General features: G+C 47.9%; 1 protein-coding gene across 3 annotated transcripts in view; it reads left to right on the plus strand.

The window, feature by feature from the left end:
- CNTFR (ciliary neurotrophic factor receptor) overlaps positions 1-3757 on the plus strand; it is a 41224-nt gene extending 37467 nt beyond the window's left edge. For all 3 annotated transcript variants that reach the window (XM_003800270.1, XM_003800268.1, XM_003800269.1), the window contains 3 exons: positions 2277-2457; positions 2858-3026; positions 3117-3757. In XM_003800270.1, the coding sequence (XP_003800318.1) occupies positions 2277-2457; positions 2858-3026; position 3117 (351 nt within the window). In that variant the 3' untranslated portion in view covers positions 3118-3757. The remainder of the gene's footprint in view (positions 1-2276; positions 2458-2857; positions 3027-3116) is intronic.
- The last annotated feature ends 14164 nt before the right edge of the window (positions 3758-17921 follow it).

A 17921-nucleotide genomic window follows, 5' to 3' on the forward strand; every position in this document is an offset into this window, starting at 1 on the left:
GTGTGGATGTCAAGGGAAGAGCACAGAACATCACTTGGATTTTCAGGAGGAAAATACAAATCAGGAATTGCAAGAGAGCAGGTACCAGGAAGTCTGTCAGGGCCATCTCAGCATAGACAGGGGGAAGCAAGTACTGGGACTCAGCATGGGTTCCCTGCAACCCCTGCTCTGGCCCTAACTCAGCAGGGAGGCTTGAGGGGTAGTCTCACATTCACTGCAGTAGACTGGGTGGAGGTCTCCCACGCAGGCAGCATGGATGCCAGCAAGTAGAGAGTTCCTGCCAATTGAGAAGCCCTTCTCTTAAGGAGGGAAATTAAGGGATTGGTGATAGTCTAGCAAGAAGTATACAGGCCTAGGAGATGTGGCTACGAGGGAACATTGAGCTCCTGGGTCACATTCCTAGAGGCTTATAGCTCACCCTGAACCCACCAATGAGGTAGCAATTTTATCTCCTCATGGCTTTCTCCCTTTGGAGAATGACAGATGTAAAAATGTGCAGGTGAATGAATACTTGTAGGAGGGAGAAGAAACTGAAGGAGCTAGGGAGCTACTCAGCCAGAGGGGATATTTACAGAACAGAAGAGGACTGGGAGGCCAGAGGTAGAATTGGGACCCCGGCTTCAGGAGAGGAGGGTCTGGAGCCCATTGCTATTTCAGTGCTGGGGATAGGATTTACTAGCTCAGGGTCTGGCCCCCTAATGTCTCTCACTGTGGTGACCTTTACCATCACCTTCCACATCAGGGCCGTAGACTCAGCAGGAATTAAGGGAAGCTTCCTGCTATGCTCAAACCCACTGCATACATACAAACACACACACACACACACATATGCATGTGTGCGTGCCCATATACTTGCAGCCTGCCAGGTCAAGTAGCCCAAACCCCAGTTTTCTGGGGGGAAGATTGGAACAGGGACCAAAAAAGCCCTGAAGCCAGACATGGCCCAGAGCGGCCCCTTCCTCCACCCTTGCCGGCTGCCCCTGTTTACGAGGCGGCTTAATGAGGCAGCGGGTGCCGCTGAGATGAACCAGAGCCCAGCCTGCGCCTGGGAGGGGCGCCGGACAGGCAAGCTGGCCTGGAGGGTGGGGGAGACCAGCAGGATGGGGCCGCAGGGCGGGGGTAGGGCAAGGGTGGAGGCGTGAAGCCTCCAGGAGGAAATCCAGCAGCTGTCCTGCTCCTGCCACCCTAGGGGCGGTCCTCTACCCCTTTCTGACTCAGGCAGGCCGATACCTTCACTAAGGCCTTCCAGCTGGGCTGCAGGGTGCACTAAGCATCTGGGAACCCAGGCTCTGAGCTGGAACCCATGATAATGACAGTACTGGCTGAAATGTTTGGTGCTTTCCACATGCCTTAGTTCTCATTATAACCCTAAGAGATAGATACTATCATTGACACTATTTTATAGATGAGAATGGTAAGGCACATGGAAGTTAAGTAACTTTGTCACCTATCTAGTAAGAGATGGAGCAGCTAGACTTTTAACTCAGGCAGCCTAGCTCTCTAAACTGCTTGTTTTTTTGTTTGATTTCTGTTTCTGTTTTTTTAGAGACAGGGTCTCACTTTGTTGCCTGGACATGAGGGCAGTGTCACAATCATAGCTCATTGCCACATCAAATTCCTGGGCTCAGGTGATTCTCCTGCCTCAGTTTCCCAGGTAGCTGGGACTATGGAAGTACACCACCATGTCCCGCTAATTTTTCTGTTAAATATTTTTTGTAGAGATGAGAGTCTCACTATGTTGCCTAAGTTGGTCTTGAACTCCTAACCTCAAGGACTCTTCTCACCTCTGTCTCCCAAAGTGCTAGTATTACGGGTGTGAGTTACCACTCCTAGTCTCTAAACTGCTTCTTGATGGGAGGTGAGGGAAGCATATCACCATCCACCCTCACCCCATTATTCTCATCACTTCCAGACTGGGACTGAGGTCAAGACTCGGTCAGACTTGGGCTTGTGAGAAAGTTGGGACAACAGTAGAGTCATAGATACTAAGCAAAGTCATCCTTCTCCCCTGGGGGTGTTTCTAGCCTCCTTAAAGATTTTATTACTCTCTTTCAGAGCTGACTGCCTTCCCTTGAGGTCTCCTCCCTATGATGTCTTCACTCTCCTACAGGAATATTCTCAATGTCCTTTCTCCCCTTAAGGAAGGTCCTCACTTCCTCCAAGGATGTGTTCATTCTCCATTCCCCAGAGGTGTTCTCACTTCCCCTGGGGGGGTGCCTCATTCTTTGGACTCCCAGGGTCTCCTTAACCTCCTCCATCCCATGGTCTGGCTACAGGTAGAGCTGTCAGATGGCACAGCACACACCATCACAGATGCCTACGCTGGGAAGGAGTACATCATCCAGGTGGCAGCCAAGGACAATGAAATTGGGACGTGGAGTGACTGGAGTGTGGCTGCCCATGCCACGCCCTGGACCGAGGAACCACGACACCTTACCACTGAGGCCCAGGCTGCGGGTGAGCCCATCCTCTGCCCCTGCATCCTTTGCTCTCAGTTGGCCTGCGCTGTTGCCTGGCTCTACCTTGCTTCCTCCAACTCCTTTCAGAACTGGGGTCTCTGCTCTCAGGGGTCTCCATAGTCTCTGTGACTATCACACTTCCAACTCTGGCTATTCCTGGTCCTTGCTATCTAGATATCCTTGGCAGGGGTCATTGGGTGGAGGGTCATCTGTGAGGCTTAGGAAACAGAATCTGCCTGATGGGGGAAGCAGGGCATGTTTGAGAGAGGATATAGGGGCCATCTGATGGCTCTTAGTACAGTCTGATGCAGGAAGCAGGAGCCGTGTACCTTATGAATGCCCAGATCTGGGTGGGACCCCAGCCCTGGCCCTTCCTGAGTTTCTTCCATGTTCCCCAGAGACCACGACCAGCACTACCAGCTCACTGGCACCCCCACCCACCACGAAGATCTGTGACCCTGGTGAGCTGGGCAGCGGCGGAGGACCCACAGCAGCCTTCTTGATCAGTCTCCCTGTCACTTTGGCCCTAGCTGCCGCTGCCGCCACTGTCAGCAGTCTCCTGATCTGGTAGGCCAAATGAGGCTGGGTAGCGGAAGGGAGCCTGAGGGGACCCCTACTCCAACTTCACCTCTCACAGGCCCCTGCCTGTCTCCCCAGAGCCCGGAATCCCATGAGGACACATCAGAGCACCTGCAGAGGAGCAGGAGGCCGGAGCTGAGCCTGCAGACCCCGGTTTCTATTTTGCACACGGGCAGGAGGACCTTTTGCATTCTGTTCAGACACAATTTATAGAAACCCCGGCGGGCCCGGGCCTGCTGTCCCTATCCCTGCCACACCAAGCCAGCCCTCTTTCTTCCTTCAGGGAAGGAGGACCTTGCAGCTGACCCACCCACCAAAGACCCCCCCTCACTTTGCCCCCTCGGGCTGGACCCTCCAACGCCAGCGACTCCCAGGAGCCCTTGGGGGGCCTGTGGGGAGCCTCTCACATTCACAGTTCTCCTCCTGTCCCAGCCTCCTGTCTGTCCCAGGGTCTCTGTTGCCACCATCAGATTATAAGCTCCTGATGCTGGGGGGGTCCAGCCATCCCCCTCCCCCCAGTGCTCACACTTTTCAGTCCCTCCACTTCTGCCCCTGTTTTGTATGGTCCTCCCCTGACCTTGCTCCTACCCCACAGTATTTAATGCCCTGTCAGTCCCTTCTAGTCCGACTCAATGGTAACTTGCTGTATTTGAATTTTTTATAGATGTATATACAGGGTCAGGGTGGGGGGTTCTCATTAAATGTCACCATTTCATGAGTCCTTGGAACAGACCCACTTTGGGAAGATACTCTCTTCCAAGGAGTCCTCCCTTTCCAGACCTGATGGAGCAAAGAAATTATGGTTGGGGAAGATGGGAGAGATAGTTTGGCTTTCATGCAGATACATCTGATAATAATGTTTTTTACTTCTTGGGGAATGGGGCTTCCTGGAGCATAGTGCTGCAGCCAGGGGCAAAGTTGTAGGAAATGAGAGGTTCCAGTGGAGGCTGGTCCCACACAGGGGCATCCAGTAAGTCCCGGAGGCTGCTGAAGTCCTGGCCAGGGCAGAGGCCTTTCAAGGGTCATCTCTGGAGCTGCCTTCCATGAGTGTCCAGGCCTGAGCTAGAAGAGGGTGAGGAGGCCAGGCTTTATCCTTGGAGTGTGTGTGTGTGATCCCCACCATATAGGACACAGAGTCCAGGAGTGCTAGAAGGTCAGGCCTAGGGTTCAGCCAGGCCACAAAGGCTCAAAGCACACAATGTCCTGGGCCTGGGCCCAGCAGGGAGGCTGCCTGGAGGAGGTTGTTTGGAGTATGACTGAAGGTGGGAATCTGCGTTTCAGGACTAGAACTAGAGTACAAAGTTTACCCTCAAGGTTAGGTTACAGCCAGGACTCACTGTGGAGTTGCCAAGGAGTGGGCTTTGGTTTTATAGGGTGGCCAGTCTTTGGTCTAGTTCCACATTCTGCCCACACTCTTCCAGTCCCCCAAATTGGGGATCCTGTGTTCCTATGATTTCTTAGAGGAGGTGCCCCGTGGCTGCCCCAGCCTGCTCAGGTCTAGTCCCTGTTATAGAAGTCACCTCACTGAGGCACCTTAGCTGAGAATGCCTGGGGACAAATAGGTAGACCTTCTGACCTGGGCATGAAAGGGATGATCAGAACCCCAACTTGGGGAGCCAAGTTTGGCCTTGCTCTGGGTGCCTGGAGCAAGAAGAGGGGTGGAGTCAAAGCTGTGTACACAACCCTGCACAGATGTGTCCACTGTAATACACATACATTCCCCTTCTCAGGTACTGGGCACCACACCTCCACTGATCCACCCATCCCCTGATATTATCTCACACATATTCTCAATTCAAACCCTTCTGAAACCAGCCTCAGGGAATGAACAGCCCTCACTGGTCTCACCAGGCCTGCCTGGGATCATGCCCTGGGAGGGGAGATTCACAGAGCCTTAAGCACTGATGGGTCAGAGCTGGACAAGACACAGACTCTGTGCTGGACCTTCATAAGGGGCTCCAGAATGAAAGTGTGTGGCTCTACTCCAGTGCAAAGGAGAGAGGAGTATTCTGGGTGGGAGACATTTGGAAAGCAGAGGCCAGGTATCAAGGTGGGCAGTCCTTGACACCTGGTGGGTGGTCCCAGCTATGGCAGCACTTGGCTCTTCATTCATAGAAAGAGGCTTCCAGCATGGACATCCTGAAAAGGGGGTTGTAGACTGCTCTGAACGCTGAACCCCCAGTTCTGTTTGGTCCCTGTCAGGTACAGCTCAGGCCTAAACCTACATGCCAGGTCCAGCATGGGAGGAAAGAGCAGGGGGTTACCAACTCTCTTGCCAAGCACATTGTATTCCTGGGATGCATCAGAATCTCTACCATTCTCCATCCTTGTGGTGAATGGCCTGAAGTGAGGGGATCTCTGATCTGTGCTGCCTTCCTGCTGTGAGAGCCCTGGTCAGCCCTGACCCACCCACCGCCCACCCAGGGCTTGGGCATCAGCAATCTGGCCTCCATTAGCAACATGGGAAAGCAATTATGTGAGGCCTGGGGAAGAGGGGGCAGAAGGAGGGGAGGGGGCCTGCTGGAGTCTCAGAGGCTGATGGAGAGGACGACTGGGGCATCCACCTCCCTGCCCTCAACCCCAGAAGAGATCCAGCCCTGTCCCAAGCCCAGGTTGCTAAAGTGGCAGTGTCATTATCTCTGATGGGACTGGGCCTAGGGATGGTTATCTCTCCTTGTGGACCTGGAGCTTCGACCTCACAGAGGCCACTCACTTTGGAGGGCCATGGCTGCTGTCTGCTGCTGCCTCTATCAAGTACTGTCACTTCACATCCATTTTCCATGGTGGTTCTGGGGAGCCAGGGCTAAGTATAGACATCATTTCTTGGAGCTAAAGCAAAAGAACCTGGAGAATTAAAACACTGCTAGGGGGAGGGGGAGGCTTGGATCCCAGACCTCAGGTGCACAGTGGCTGGTTCTCCAGACCACTGATTCTCTTTGCCCCCTACAGTGTACTTGCAATGGGGACTCCCCTCTGTGTCCTGGCTTATCAGCTCCTGACCACTTGATCAGTCCTCCCAGTGTGGCTCTGCCCCATTTACAACTCTAGACTGTCTCTGCTTCTCCCCTCCACCCCTCTCTTCTTGCTGAACCTATTCCCATTTCTATATTTATCTCTTTCTGTCCCATTCCTATCTCTGAATATGCCTTTGTCCTGGTTCCTATCTTTGTACTTCTTCCTGTAGGTCTCTGTCCCATCTCTGTCTCTTTATATGGCTCCATGTTTTGTCTCTTCCCCTCTTTTCCCCTTTGTCTCTCTTTCTCCATTTCCATCCTTCCTTTGCATCTCTGTTCCTCTTCCTGATCTGTTAATCTTTCCTTTTCTGCCTTCTCCCTTTGTCTCCATGTGTCTCTGTCCCCATCTCTGTGTCTTTGCATCTCTCTTCACCTCCATCCCTCTATCTTGTATTTCTGTTTGTATATCTCCATCCCTATCTCCATCTCTGTCCCTGTCCTTCTTCCTGACTCTATCAGTCCTTCTCTTTCTTTGCCTCCCTCTGGGTACCTGCCCCAGTCTAGACCCCTAGCCTGTGGCTCTTGCTCCTCTCAGTCTGAGCCAGGGGCTGTCCTGGCTTCTGCTGCCCCCTCTCGGCCACCTGGCTGCCCTTCATTCCTGCTCCTAGGCTGGCAGATCAGCACATAAATAAATCCCACGACTGGTCTGCATTCTCATACTAGGCAGGGATCCCTCCTGGGCAGCCTCCAGCCCTAAGAACTTCCTAGAGCCTGTGAGCTCACAATCTGTGTAGGCTGGAACTCTGAGAAAGTTCTTCTCCACGAGGAGTGAACAGAATGCTTGGTTCCAAATCCCAGCTCTGTATCCTGCACCTGTGTATCTTTATGCCCTGAGGCCCATGTGTTCTCTATGCTTACAGCCCAGAGCCACTGGACTCTCAGGAGGCTGCACCTGTCTGGAGATGCAGGCTAAAGTCCTGGAGGTAGGAAGCAGGGGGTTATAATCCCCCCCCCATCCTTTCTTCTTCTCAGAAGTGGGGGAGAGGAAGGAGGTCTAGGAGGGGAGTCAGTGTGAGGGAGCCGGTCTGAAGAGAGGCCCTTGCCAGACAGTGTCACTCTGATGAGGAAGCCTGAGGGGGACCTGGTCTGGGATAGGTCTCTAAAGAGATTTTATTTGAAAGGGCCAGCTTGAAGGAATAGGCAGAGGTAGAAAGTGTTGAAGGGGCCTGGTCTGATGAGTCCACTCTTGAGAAGAGACTGATCTGAATGCACACAGGTCTGAAGAATAGAATCACCAAGTAGTTCTAGTTTCCTGGGACTTGTAATATCACAAGTTTTAGGAAAACCCTTAGGCCTAGGCAAAGTGGGACAGTTGGTCACCCTATTTGAGAAGGCTTTGCCTGAAAGCACCAGTCTGAGTGGGGAGGGGGAGGTTATATGAGGGGCCCTGGCCTGACAGGTCCAGTTTGAGGGAAGAGGCTATTCTAGGGTAGAAGCTTCTTTGGGCAGGGACCAGGCCAAGGAGATAGAATCCTTCCAGGACAGTGGCGTGGGGAATAGCCACCAGGGGGCAGGACAGGGTCTCAGGAGATTCAAAGGCAACAGGTCCAGAGAGGGAGTCAGATAGTGTGGGTCTGTATGTAAAGTATGCCCAGAACGGTATGTGTCACTATGCCAGCATCACATGTAAGTTGTAGTGATGATGTGTAACTGTGCACCATGTTTTTGTGTGTCTAGGTAAACAGGGGCACATCTATGGTATGTTCCCATATGGCCTATGAAGGACAGAGTGCCCATGTGGCGTGGCTGAGGGAAGCCAGCAGAAACACCTTAGGGTTCACCAGGACAGGGAGCCAGTGGGAGTGGAGCAGTCAGAGAAGGCTCCTTGAGAAGGGCTGAGGATGGGGAGGAGAGATAAGGAACCAAGATTCCCTACTTGTACGTGCTTCTGCCCACTTTAGTATGCCCTAGAGTTCCAGACACACAGCTAAGAGCTTTAGTCATACACAAAGGCAGCTCCATGCCAGCCTGCACTCCTAGGCCCTGCCTTTCCCCTCTCTAGTCTCTCTCCTGCTTCATCTGGCACTCCTCCAAGTGGATTGCTCTCTGTTCCCCAATAATTATTTTATACTTTCCTCCTTCTATGCTATGCTTCTTCCCAGATGCCCTCCCATGAAGCATCTGAGGTCCCTCTGATGCTGCCTTCATGAAATGCTCCCTGCTTATTCTCTCTCTGCCATAGACTGAAAACCCACTATGTGCTGAGGCCTAGTTCTATAGGCTCCTGTCTCACCCCAAGGATGTGAAAGTGCTGGGGGCTGAAGAGAGGGATAAAGACAGGCAAGGGTGAGGCTGTCACAGAATCATACCACCCCACCCCACTGCATGCCCCACTGATAAAATGAATAAAAATCAAAACAAACCAAAACAGAAACTCATCAAGTCCAACCAAACCAAAAAATCCTTTCTATAAATCTTGAAATGTGGCACCACCCATAGCTCAGTGGGTAGGGCACCAGCCCCATACACTGAGGCTAGCAGGTTCGAATTCAGCTTGGGCAGCTAAAGCAACAATGACAACTGCATCAAAAAAAATAGTTGGGCATTGTGACAGGAGCCTGTAGTCACAGCTACTTGGGAGGCTGAGGCTAGAGAATGGCTTAAACCTAAGAGTTTGAGGTTGCTGTGAACTGTTACGCCACGGTCTTCTACTGAGGGTGACATAGTGAGACTCTGTCTCAAAAACGAAAACAAAAACCTTGAAATATGATAGCCAAAGGAAGTAACAAAAGGTTCTGGGGCAATGAGTGAATGGCATGTCTCCTAAAAGTAGCACTGAGAAAAGGTGAGTCAATAAAACAGTAAGAATTCTCACTAGCATCCTATAATCGAGAGAAGTGAACTGTTGAGTAGGCAGTCATAGGAAAGTCTGGGGAAAACCTTTGTAAGCAGAAGCCCCTATGTTCTTCCATGAGGCTTCAGTAGAAGCCAGAATTGCCATGGCTTGGCATCTTACAGGGAGGGTATAGGACTAAGGTTGTGGGGGAGAAGCCAAAGCCTAAAGGAACCAGGTGGAACAAAATGTCTAACAGCATCTCAGAAAAGGGTCAGCACTCAGGCCCCATCAATCTTAGCAGGCAGCCCCAGCCAAACCACGAGGCCATAGAAATGGGAGTGGGTGGGTTTGAAAGTTACATCCAGCCTTCAAACCATATCTTCCGGGGAAAATAAACTGGCCCAGATAAGATGGAAGGAGCTCAAGGACCTACTCCGCAGAGCCATAGCAATTATGAGTAAGAGGAAAGGGAAATGGCATAGCCTTTAGGCACACAGACCACAGCCAAAACATGGGCAAGAAGAAGAGAAATGGGAAGAAAAGAAGTAACAAAGGTGAGAGAGAGGGAAGGTAGCAAGAAAGAATGCCAAAAAACAGATGAAGAACCAAATCTAGAAGAAAACGCAATCAAAGGCATAAAAGCAGATTCCTGGCAAATTCTTCCCATTATAGAGAAGGCCTTATGAATAGTATGAAATCAATAGAACAAATAATTTAAAGGCAAGATGGTAAAACAACACAATATGATGAAAAGGGAGTTTAGAAACCAAGGTAAAATAATAGAGGATGAAAATAATATCATTAAAGATGTAAAAATAAACTAGAAAGAACAAAACACAGAATAGGTATGACTAAAAATCAAATGGTATTATGTAGGAAAGACATGCAATATTGAGAGTAAATGTGGGAAGAGAGATGATAATAGGACAAAGACAAGGTACCATAAACATAGTAGAGGGTCTAAAATAGAGCACAGAAAAATATTAAAGTATGAAATATAGAAAATATTATCCTGGCTTGGCACCTGTAGCTCAGTGGTTAGGGCGCTGGCCACACACACCAGAGGTGGCGGGTTCAAACCCAGCCTGGGCCTGCTAAACAACAATGACAACTACAAAAAAAAAAAAATCCTAAAATGAAAGAACTGAATATCAGGATTGAAAAGGCACACCACATAACAGAAAAATCAACACAGAATAATTGACATTAAGACACATTGATTTAGTTACCAAACTCTGAGGATAAAATGAGAATACTTCTAGTACCTAGGCAGAAAAATAAGTCATTTTTGAGGGGGGACGTTCAACCTGATCTCAGACGTCTCCGAGTTAACATTTGACAAAGAGAATGAAGCAAGATCTACAGAGTTCTGAGAGCAAAACTGTGTCACCCCAAAGCATAACCAACAAATTGGTTGATCTCACTCGTGAATTTGGGGAAGAGAGAACACATAAACCTTTCTAGAAAAATCTACTCAATGACAAATCCAGTCAGCCAAAATCAGGAGCTGAGGAAAGGGGATTCATGATAAAAGAACTGGTGATGACATTACTTCCATTAGGTTAAGATTAAACTGTGGGAATTTTGGTTGCAGAACAGAATGCAAATACAGTTGACCCTTGAACAACATGGATTGAACTACAAGGGTTCACTTAAGCATGGATTTTTTTTCAGTAAAAGTCAACCAATTGTGCCTCCTCTTCCACATCTGCCACCCGGACACAGCGAGACCAACCCCTCTTCTTCCTTTTCAGCCTACTCAACGTGAAGATAAGAATGAAGACCTTTGTGATGATCCCCTTCCACTTAATGAATAGCAAATGTACTTTCTCTTCCTTATGATTTTCTGAATTTTTTCCCTCTAGCTTACTTTATCACAAGAATACAGTACATAATACATACAACGTACAAAATACATGTATGTGTTAATCAATACATGGTTTATGTTATTGAGAAGGCTTCTATTCAACAGTAAGCTATTGGTAGTCAAATCTGGTGGGAGTCAAAAGTTATATATTAGGCCAGGCATGGTGGCTCATGCCTGTAATCCTAGAACTTTGGAAGGCCGAGCAGATGGATTGCCTGAGCTCATAGATTCAGAGACCAGCCTGAGCCAGAGAGAGACTTCCTCTCTAAAAATAGCCAGGAGTGTGCTGGGTGCCTATAGTCCCAGCTACTTGGGAGGCTGAGGCAAGAGAATGGTTTAAGCCTAAGAGTTTGAGGTTGCTGTGAGCTGTGATGCCACAGCACTCTATGGAGGGTGACAAAGTGAAACTTTGTCTCAAAAAAAAAAAGTTATATATGGATTTTCAACCACACAGGGGGGGTCAAAAAATCTAACTCCCATGTTGCTCAAGGGTCAACTATATAATAAATCCCAATAAAGCAACATAATCTGGAGTAGAGAGAAGGGGTAGATAGGAGAGTAGAAGTATTAATCACATTTTCTTTCATAGTTCATAGTCAATTAATATTATATAAAACTAAAAATAATGGTACATATCCTATTTCAATCTTTTTTTCTTAACTTGAAAGAGGTCTTTTAGGAATGACTATTTTTTGAGGTGAAGAAATATTTAACTGAAGTTCAGCTATTCCTTCATTTTCACTTCAGTTTCTTTTTCCTCTATTAAATTCAAGTAAAAGTATGTTTTCTATTTTTGGTTTAAAAAGTAGCTTCTGTAGTATGTCCCATTAGGGACATTCTTCTTATTTATTTATTTATTTTAGAGCTCCATTCTTCTTATTTATTTATTTATTTTAGAGACAGAGTCTCACTTTATCACCCTTGGTAAAGTGCGGTGGCGTCACAGCTCACAGCAACCTCCAGCTCCTGGGCTTAGGCAATTCTCTTGCCTCAGTCTCCCAAGTAGCTGAGACTACAGGCACCCACCACAATGCTCGACTATTTTATATTGCAGTTTGGCTGGGGCCAGGGCCAGGTTCAAACCTGCCACCCTCAGTATATGGGGCCGGTACCCTACCCACTAAGCCACAGGCATCACCCCACCCCCATTCTTATTTTTTCTACCTGTCTGGCTCTCTACACTCTTCTCTTTCAATGCTTTTTTTTTCTTTCTTTCTTTTTTTTTTTTTGAGACAGTCTCAAGCCCTGGGTAGAGTGCGGTGGCATCACAGCTCACAGCAACCTCAAACTTGGGCTCAAGCAATTTTCTTGCCTCAGCCTCCCAAGTAGCTGGGACTACAGGTGCCCACCACAACTCCCGGCTAGTTTTTGGTTGTAGTTATCATTGTTGTTTGGCAGGCTGGGGCTGGATTCGAACCCGCCAGCTCCGATGTATGTGGCTGTCACCCTAGCCACTGAACTACAGGTGCCACAATGCTTCTTTCTTTATATAGGTTATATGCTTACCAAATACTACTACTGATGGTTTCTGGTGAGGTTTTGATATTTTGTTGCATTTTTCTTTGTATTCCTTGTCTAATTTAAAAATGTTTATTATTTATCTATCTATGTCTAAGACAAATCACTTAACCTCTATGAGACTTAGAACCTGGGCATAACAAAACTTACATAAGAGGGCATTTTGAAAATTGTGAGATAATATGCCACCTCCTTTGTAGGCTGAATAATGGTTCCCAATATATGTATGTCCACATCTTAATTCCCAGTATCTGTGAATTTTATCTTACATAGCAAAAGAGACTGCAAATGTAGTTAACAATCCTGAGATGGGTAGATATTCTGGATTATCAAAAGGACCAGGTAATCACAATGGTTAGGATAGGAACGAGGGAGATAAGAAGAGTCAGTCAGAGGAGACAGTGATGGGAGGATGGAAGCAGAGACTGAGTGATCCACTTTGAGGATGGAGTACTGGTCCACAGCCAAAGAATGCAGGCAGCCAGAAAAGCTGAAAAGGAAAGGAAATAGATTCTCCTCTCAGAGCCTATAGAAGGAACCAGAATTACCAACACCTTGATTTTGCCCAATAAAACTGATTTCAGATCTCTGACCTTCAGACTATAATAAATCTGTGTTGTTTGAAGTCTCTATGTTTATGGCAATTCGTTACTGAAGCAACAGGAAGCTAATATTTACACCTTCTTTTGTGTTGTTTCCTTGGCCTTAGCTGACCTCCCATCCATGTCTTTCATCCTACTTATCCAATGCTTGACTCATATTTCCTTGACATGTCCTACCTTCCACTGCTGCTTAAAGATGGGATGTGCATACCCCATTGTAGTGCTTGCCACTCTGTGTTGTGGCTGCTCATGGACAGGTCTGTCTCCCTCACAAGCTGCACATATGTGAGGTCAGGGCAGAGGCCCAGCAGAGGACTCAGTTCAGTAACAGTTAAATGAATAGATGAATAAATGAGGGCTAGGCAGGTAGTTGGTACCTTATAAATAAATGTTACCCTCTTTCTTAGTGTCTCCCTTCCCTATTTCTACCTGGCTTTTTCTTCTACCTGCCTATCCTCCACATGCACACATTCTTCCAATCTCAGAAAACGTCTCTACGTCTTTATCTCTGACTTATTTCTTCAGTCATTGGTCCAAACACATTTGCTGACACCTATTGTGTGACTCTACAAGTGGGTGTATCTTTGCACATATGCATGTCTTATGGAAGAAGAACCTCTGTGAACCTGTCTATGCATGTTTTCCTGGATATGTGATACACGTGTAGTAAGTGTTAAAAATGTATGTCTCTCAGTGGATGTGTGCTTTTATGCGCATGCCTGTGTAGGTAGGCTTGTTGTCCATACATATATCTTTGCTTATATGTATGTGAGTCTCTGCTTTGTGGATTGTATGTAAAAGTCAGACAGTTAAGTTCATGAACTCGTCCTAGAAAAAGTGCTACATACCTTATTGCCAAATATCACTACAGTCACCTTCAAAGTACTCCCCTTGGGTAGCTAGGCACTGATGTTAGCACCTAGTTCACCCTTCAGAGCAATTTCGGAACTCTTTTTCTAGAATGGCCATCAGAGTTGTCAAACTACAAGGTCTGACAATTAAGTTAGCGAACTCATCCTAGAAAAAGAGCTTTGACTACACTGACATTCAGCAGTGAGGTCTATAGCACTTTTTCTAGGATGAATTTGTGAACTTAATTGTGACTTCGTGTTTGTCAGTGTGTATCTGCACATGCTGGGAAGGATACCTTTTGATTTCTGCCTTCAAGATATTTGACTGCTTGAGGCAGGAGTTGATGTGCCAGGATAACCTACTGAGATGTTTATTGAGGTTTGTTCAAGTCACAGTCTTCCCTTTCCTGTTTCATGCAGAAGGTTGGGTCTGTTTTCTCCTTGTCTTTTGTGGGGAGGACCTTAGGCTCAATACTGAAGTCAACCAATGACATTTTTCTGACTCTGGCCTTTTGGAAACCTGAACTCCTTGAGAGGGGATTATAGTTAAATGAGAGAAGAGAAAGCAAAGCAATCTAGATAGTCCCTGCCCAAGGACTGAGCCTGTGTTTGCATGGGCAGGGCACCAACAAAATGCTCCCTAATGATGTCCCAGGAAAGGGGGCAGCAAGATGGGCTTAGGAAGGGATGATCCTGGACATTGAGATCTCAATCTGGGGCATCTTAGCAGAGGCCATGGGGATCACAGCATAAAATACCCAGAACCTCTGGACAGTTGGGGAGGGTGTGGTGAGGAAAGGGCCAATAATGACCTCCCTGTAGGTCCAGGGCTTGGAACCTGGGAGATCAGTTATATTTAGTTTTGTTTTGTTTTACCATTTTGTCCCTTTAAAAAAAAAAAAAAAAAAACAGAGTCTTCCTCTGTCATTCAGATTAGTTGCCCAGGTTAGAGTGTAGTGGTGTCATCATAGCTCACCATAACCTCAAACTCCTGAGCTCAAGCCATCTTCCTGCCTCAGCCTCTGGAGAAACTGGGACTATAGGCAGCTGCCACAACACCTGGCCAATTTTCCTATTTTTAGTAAAGACAATGTCTCTCTCTTGCTTAGGCTGTTCTCAAACTCTTGGCCTCAAGTGATACCTTGGCCTCCCAGAGTGTAGGATCACAGGCATGAGCTACCATGCCCAGCCCACTTCAATCATTTTTAAGTGTACAGTTCTATGGCATTAAGTGCATTCACACTATTGCACAACCATATACTTAGTTTTTATGAAATAGAAAAACATTACTAATTTTGTACATCTGAGCATACCCACTACTGGGCTCAGTGTCACTGGAAAAACACATGTGGGGAAATGGGGAAGATGGGACTGTGGAGGGGCTGAGGACACCCCCTTCCTCTAGGGAAAAGGGCAGGAGGAAGGGTAGGAAAGAAAGCTAGGAACACTATAAACCAGGTGTCCTCAAACTACAGCCCACGGCCCACATTCAGCCCACCGAGGACATTTATCCAGCCCGCCGGGTGTTTTTGCTGCCGTTGCCTGTCATGCTTAGCAGCCAACTCGTCCCAGGACCCATAGTCTGGCCCTCCAACGGTCTGAGGGACAGTGAACTGGCCGCCTGTTTAAAAAGTTTGAGGACCCCCGGTATAAACAGTCCTGTGGTCAATAGTGGGCTGGGTGGGAGTTGGGGCTGCAGAGGGGATGAGTCCAGGAGTCTGGGTTTTGAAAGCGGGGTAAAGTTCAGAAGTTTTGCTGAGAGTCAGGGGCCCAGCTGCTGGGCAGACCTGGTTAGCTTTGTGTTTTGGGAAAACTGTTCTGGGGGCTGTGCAGAGGAGGATAAGAAGGCAGAAGAGTATGAAACCCGTGTAGTTGACAGCACGATCAGGCCTAAGAAAAGTACTTTGAATGAATGATGTAGAAGAGAACCTGGGAGCAGATTGTTACTACATCCAGGCAGGAGAAAGACTAGGGCCAGGGCAGCAGGAATGATGCTTTTTGGAGTGCACAGTCACCATGTCTTGATGAGAGGAGCGACAGGAAAGGGAAGAGCCTTGTACAACTACTCCTGGCTGGGAGATAGTAGGACTGTTTATTGAAATAGCATAGGAGGAGGATGGGTTTTGACTTTGTCACCCAGGCTACAGTCATGATAACTCATGATAACCTCAGACTCCTGGGTGCAAGTGATCCTGCTGCCTCAACCTCCTGAGTAGCTGGAACAACAAATACATGCCACCACGCCAGGTAATTTTTCTATTTTTTTTGTAGAGTTGGAGGGGTCTTGCTCTTGCTCAGGCTGGTCTCAAACTCCTGCCTCAGCCTCCCAGACTGCTAGGATTACAGACATGAGCTACTGCATTTGGCTGATAAATTCAGATGTAGACAACTCAAGAGGGACCTCTTGGTAGAGGGCTTCTAGTCAGCAGTTAAGAGAATGACTGTGGAGTCAGACAAAGCTGGGCTTCTGTTGACCTTGGGACAAGTTGATTAATCTCTTTAATGTTCAGTTTCCTCAAGTGGAAAATAGGATAACAGTACCTACCTCATAGGGTTTTTGTTTAAGGACTTATTGAGATGATGTATATAAAGAAACTGGCACAGTGCCTGCCATGTTATAAACACTCCATAAATCTCAGTTCTTTTTTTTTTTTTTTTTTGGAGACGGAGCCTCAAGCTATCCCCCTGGGTAGAGTGCCATGGCCTCACAGCTCACAGCAACCTCCAACTCCTGGGCTCAAGGGAGTCTCCTGCCTCAGCCTCCCAAGTAGCTGGGACTACAGGCGCCCGCCACAGCGCAGGCCATTTTTTGGTTGTTGTTTGGTGGGTCCGGGCTGGGGATTCGAACCCGCCACCTTAGGTGTATGTGGCTGGCGCCTTAGCCGATTGAGCCACAGGCGCCGAGCCAAATCTCAGTTCTTAATAACAAGAGCAGCAGCCACAATGACACCAACAAATACCAGTCTGAGACTTGGAGTGAGGTTTGGGTTTTATGCATTGTCAGCACAAAAACGGGCACTGAAGCCACAGAGAACTCACTCAAGATGAGAGAAGAGGGTGGAGACAGAAAGCACAGCTCACCAAAGAGGCTGAGGAGTGGCCAGAGGGGTAAGGGAGGTAACCCACTGGAGTTGAGGGCAGTGCAGCAAATTTGGGTTCTAATCAGGACTCTATTGCATGTTGCTATGGGGCCTTAGAAAAACCCCTTGACTGCCTTGAGCCTTGGTCTCATCTATTTCATGGACCTCTTTTGCATCCAGATGAGCATTATCTATAATGAATATAAAAATGGTCTAGATGCTTAATAAATTAGAGTTGTTTTAGGTGGAGGAATAAATGTTCCCAGCCAGTATGGCCTCATGGAAGACAAGGGAAGATAAAGTTTCAAAAAAGGATCAACAGCCTCAGTGCTACCAACTAGTCAACAAAAATTATGACTAAAAAGTGTTCATTAGATGTGATGAGATAAAAGTGACCTTGGTGAGCCAGCTTCGGGGATGGTGAGAGCAGAAGGCAGGGGCAAGTGGTTGAGGAGAGATGGGATGTGGGGAGGTAGAGGTGAGATAAAAGGTGACAGCTTGGCAGGGTTGATGAGTAGGTGGGTGAGGCACAGCAATAACCGTGGTTTTGAGATGGTGAAGTTCCAGGGTGAAGACATGGCAAACTCGCCTGTCCCTGAATGTAGCTGCTGTGTGCCCACCCTGCCCCCACTGCCAAGGACCAGCTCTAGCTTTGGTAACCTTTGTTCTCCGAATAAGGCCCTTCTATCTGGGCACAATCCCAGGCCCCTCAATACTCCCCGGGCCCTGGGTCACCCAATGTTGAGGCCAGGCAGCTCCTCTCTCTGTCCTGCTTTCCAGTGTGGCCTGGAAAATGTTGAAATGGTTCACACCTTGGGCCAGTGGTTTAGCTTCTGCCCCTGTCCCTACTTGCCTGGATCTGTATAGCCTTGGGGAGAAGGGCAATAAAAAAAAAAATATATCTATCAGGTGACGCCTGTGGCTCAAAGGAGTAGGGCACTGGCCCCATATACTGGAGGTGGCAGGTTCAAACCCAGCCCCAGCCAAAAACTGCAAAAAAAAAAAAAAAATCTATCAATTATATCCTTTCTCCTGATTCCTTCCCACCATGTCTATGTAAGAAACATGTAAGAATTTTTTTGTTTGGCTCGGCGCCTATAGCTCAACTGGCTAAGGCGCCAGCCACGTACACCTAAGGTGGTGGGTTCGAATCCCCAGCCCGGACCCGCCAAACA

The sequence above is a fragment of the Otolemur garnettii genome, unplaced genomic scaffold (assembly GCF_000181295.1).
Source record: "Otolemur garnettii isolate 467f Iridium unplaced genomic scaffold, OtoGar3 scaffold00172, whole genome shotgun sequence".
NCBI classification, from domain to species: domain Eukaryota; kingdom Metazoa; phylum Chordata; class Mammalia; order Primates; family Galagidae; genus Otolemur; species Otolemur garnettii.